The sequence below is a fragment of the Cebus imitator genome, unplaced genomic scaffold, assembly GCF_001604975.1.
Source record: "Cebus imitator isolate Cc_AM_T3 unplaced genomic scaffold, Cebus_imitator-1.0 Scaffold61, whole genome shotgun sequence".
NCBI classification, from domain to species: domain Eukaryota; kingdom Metazoa; phylum Chordata; class Mammalia; order Primates; family Cebidae; genus Cebus; species Cebus imitator.
The window spans coordinates 7,775,235-7,779,412 of record NW_016107376.1 but is presented as its reverse complement, the minus strand read 5'-3'; the positions used below and the strand labels follow the sequence as shown (position 1 = coordinate 7,779,412).

The 4,178-nt window shown below is 48.7% G+C and overlaps 1 protein-coding gene across 2 annotated transcripts in view; it reads left to right on the top strand.

Annotated features, from left to right (window-relative positions):
- Positions 1-4,178, top strand: part of DHTKD1 (dehydrogenase E1 and transketolase domain containing 1) — a 56,784-nt gene that overhangs the window by 11,908 nt on the left and 40,698 nt on the right. For both annotated transcript variants that reach the window (XM_017529869.2, XM_017529871.2), the window contains exons 4-5: positions 1,488-1,682; positions 3,559-3,828. In XM_017529869.2, the coding sequence (XP_017385358.1) occupies positions 1,488-1,682; positions 3,559-3,828 (465 nt within the window). The remainder of the gene's footprint in view (positions 1-1,487; positions 1,683-3,558; positions 3,829-4,178) is intronic.

Sequence of the window (4,178 nt, the reverse complement as noted above, 5' to 3'; positions counted from 1 at the left end):
TGTGTATAACTACTGAAGAGAGGGAATTGGGCCATTAGCTCTGCACTTACCCCCGTTCATCCCTCATTACTTCAACACAACAGATCATATAACACCCGCACTATTTTATTTTATTTTTCCTCGGAGATCCTTGTTCTGAGCATATCACTTTATTCTAAGTAGGAAAATGTTGATTGCCGAAATATTGACCTATTGGCTCTCCTCAGAGTCAAAATACTTCTCGGGTATGTGTCTACTCACTCCATAAAAGGTGACAAGATCCTTAAGACCTTACTTCTGACTGGGCACAGTGGCTTACACCTGTCATCCCAGCACTTTGGCAGGCTGACATGGGCATATTGCTTGAGGTCAGGAGTTTGATACCAGCCTGGCTAACATAGTGATACCCTGTCTCCACTAAAAAAAACACAAAAAATTAGCCGGACATGGTGGAGCATACCTGTAGTCCCAGCTACTTGGGAAGCTGAGGCAGAAGAATCACTTGAATCTGGGAGGCAGAGGTTTCAGTGAGCTGAGATTGTACCACTGCACTCCAGTCTGGGCAACAGAGTGAGACTCCGTCTTAAAAAAAAAAAATCAAAATCAAAAACAAACAAACAAAAATAAATCCTTACTTCTTTTTTTTTTGAAAGACGGAGTTTCACCATGTTGGTCAGGCTGGTCTTGAACTCCCGACCTCAGGTGATCTGCCCGCCTTGGCCTCCAAAGTGCTTGTAGTACAGGCGTGAGCCACCACACCCAGCCAAATCCTTACTTCTTGAAGTCTTATTTTTATTTATTTATTTTTTTGAAATAGAGTCTCACTCTGTTACCAGGCTGGTGTGCAGTGGTGCGATCTCAGCTCACTGCAACCTCCACCTCCCGGGTTCAAGTGATTCTCCTGCCTCAGCCTCCTGAGTAGCTGGTACTACAGGCGTGTGTCACCACACCCATCTAATTCTTTTTTGTAATTTTTTTTTTTTTTTGAGACAGAGTCTTGCTCTGTCACCCAGGCTAGAGTACAGTGATGTGATCTCAGCTAACTGCAGCCTCCCCTCCTGGGTTCAAGTGATTCTCCTGCCTCAGCCTCCCGGGTAGCTGGGCTTACAGGTGCCCGCCACCATGCCCAGCTAATTTTTATATTTTTAGTAAAGACAGCATTTCACCATGTTGGTGAGGCTGGTCTTGATCTCCTGACCTCATGATCTGCCCTCCTTGACCTCCCAAAGAGCTGGGATTATAGGTGTGAGCCACCGCGCCTGGCCAGGGGCAAGTTATTCTGCCACTCAGGCCATTTTCCTTGGCCCCTCCTGCTGTCTGGGATCCCTGGAAAGCCATCCTGCTATGTCCTTGTTATGCCTCTCCGGGATATGTAGTGAAGTGTCACTGCTATGTCACTTGGGGAATGTGGGGCCATCTTACAACACACACAGACTTATCTGCCTTCCACTGGAGAAGCTGGCTGTGATGTTCCCCTGGCAGCTCACATCTGCTGTGATGTTCTGCAGGAGTTTGACCACTTTCTGGCCACCAAGTTCTCCACAGTGAAGCGATATGGAGGCGAAGGTGCTGAAAGCATGATGGGCTTTTTCCACGAGCTGCTGAAGATGTCAGCCTACAGTGGGATCACTGATGTCATCATTGGGATGCCCCATAGAGGGAGGCTGAATTTATTGACAGGCCTACTGCAGTTCCCGCCAGAGGTAAGCTTACTTGCTGTGTTTCTTACTAGCACTATACGATTGATTGTAACAGAATAAAACTGCTGGTTTTAAATAAATAAATATATATATATATATATTTTAAGAGATGGGGTTTCACCATGTTGGCCAAGCTGCTCTCGAACTCCTGGCCTCAATTGATCTACCTACCTCGGCCTCCCAAAGTGCTGGGGTTACAGGCATGAGCCACTGCGCCCAGCCAAAACTGCTGGTTTTATTCTGGTGATAAAGGATGGTGATGGTGATGGTGATGGTGATGGCTGGGCACAGTGGCTATACCTGTAATCCCAGTCTGTTGGGAGGCTCAGGCAGGAGGATGGCTTGAACCTAGGAGTTTGAGACCACCCTGCACAACAAAGTGACACTTTGTCTCTACTCAAAATAAAATAAGTTAGCTAAGCATGGTGGCATGCACCTGTGTTCCCTGCGACTCAGGAGACTGAGGCCAGAGGATCACTTGAACCCAAGAGTTTGAGGCTGCAGTGAGCTATGATCTCACCACTGCACTCTAGCCTGGGCAACAAAGCAAGATGCTACCTGAATAGAAATAATTTTAAAAAGTAGAACTCATGGTCATCATTCCTTTTAGGGAGCCAACTAAGGCTGGGCAAGGTGGCTCACACCTGTAATGCCAGCACTTTGGGAAGCTGAGGCAAGAGGAGTGCCTGAGTCCAGGAGTTCAAGACCAGCTTGGGCAACCTTGCAAAACTGTCCCCGCAGCCGCGCATGGTGGCTCACTCCTGTAATCCGAGCACTTTGGAGGCCAAGGTGGGCGGATCACCTGAGGTCAGGAGTTCAAGACCAGCCTGACCAACATGGTGAAACCCTGTCTTAAAAACAAAACAAAGGCCCGGCGCGGTGGCTCAAGCCTGTAATCCTAGCACTTTGGGAGGCCGAGGTGGGTGGATCACAAGGTCAAGAGATCGAGACCATCCTGGTCAACATGGTGAAACCCCATCTCTACTAAAAATACAAAAAATTAGCTGGGCATGGTGATGCATGCCTGTAATCCCAGCTACTCAGGAGGCTGAGGCAGGAGAATTGCCTGAACCCAGGAGGCGGAGGTTGCGGTGAGCCGAGATCGCGCCATTGCACTCTAGCCTGTGTAACATGAGTGAAACTCCATCTCAAAAACAAAAAAAACAAAAAAAACAAAACTGTCCCTACAAAAATAAAGATTAGAAGGCATGGTGGCATGGTCTCTACAAACAAAGAAATTAGGTGGTACACCTATGGTTCCGGCTACTCAGGAGGCTGGAATGGGAGATCTCTTGAGTCCAGGAGACAGAGGCTGCAGAGGGCTGAGATTGTGCCTCTGCCCTGCATCCTGGAAGACAGACCCAGATCCTGTCTCAGAAAAGAAGAGGAAAGGCAACTAAGCATACGAGCAATTGGTTCAAGGTAGCTTAGACAGCTTAGTTAATTGACAGAGCTTGTATTTGGATTGATTTTCCATGTACTCTTATTTATTTGAGACAAATCTTGCTCTGTCACCCAGACTAGAGGGCAATGGCGTGATCTCGGCTCACTGCAACCTCTGCCTCCCAGGTTCAAGTGATTCTCATGCCTCAGCCTCTCAACTAGCTGAGATTACAGGGGCCTGCCGCCATGCCTGGCTAATTTTTTGTATTTTTAATAGAGATGGGGTTTCGCCACGTTGGTCGGGCTGTTCCTGAATTCCTGACCTCAAGTGATCTTCCCGCCTCTGTCTCCCAAAGTGCTGGAATTACAGGTGTGAGCCACCACTCCTGGCCTTGAAATTTATTTTTTATTGTATGATTTTAGCGAACCACTTCTTCTTCACTAGTCTCCATTGTAATGAATGCCATTTTTTTCCTTTTATGTGTACCCACGATAGCTGATGTTCCGCAAAATGCGAGGCTTAAGTGAATTTCCAGAGAATTTCTCAGCTACTGGAGATGTCCTGTCTCACTTGACCTCCTCTGTGGACCTGGACTTCGGGGCGCACCATCCCCTCCACGTGACGATGCTGCCCAATCCCTCACACCTGGAAGCTGTCAACCCTGTGGCCGTGGGCAAAACTCGTGGCAGGCAGCAGTCGCGCCAAGATGGGGACTATTCTCCGGACAGCACGGCCCAGCCGGGGGACAGAGTCATTTGCTTACAGGTACTTGGAGCTTCTGGAAATGAGGCTAGAGGTGGGGAAAACTGGGAAGAATTGTGGGTTGGGAGGGTTGAAAGCAGGTGGGAGACTTTCATGATGAAACTGAGAGGACCTTTGGCCGGGCGCGGTGGCTCACACCTGTAATCCCAGCACTTTGGGAGGCCGAGGTGGGTGGATCACGAGGTCAAGAGATCGAGACCATTCTGGTCAGCATGATGAAACCCCGTCTCTACTGAAAATACAAAAAAATTAGCTGGGCATGGTGGCGCATGCCTGTAATCCCAGCTACTCAGGAGGCTGAGGCAGGAGAATTGCCTGAACCCAGGAGGCGGAGGTTGCGGTGAGCCGAAATC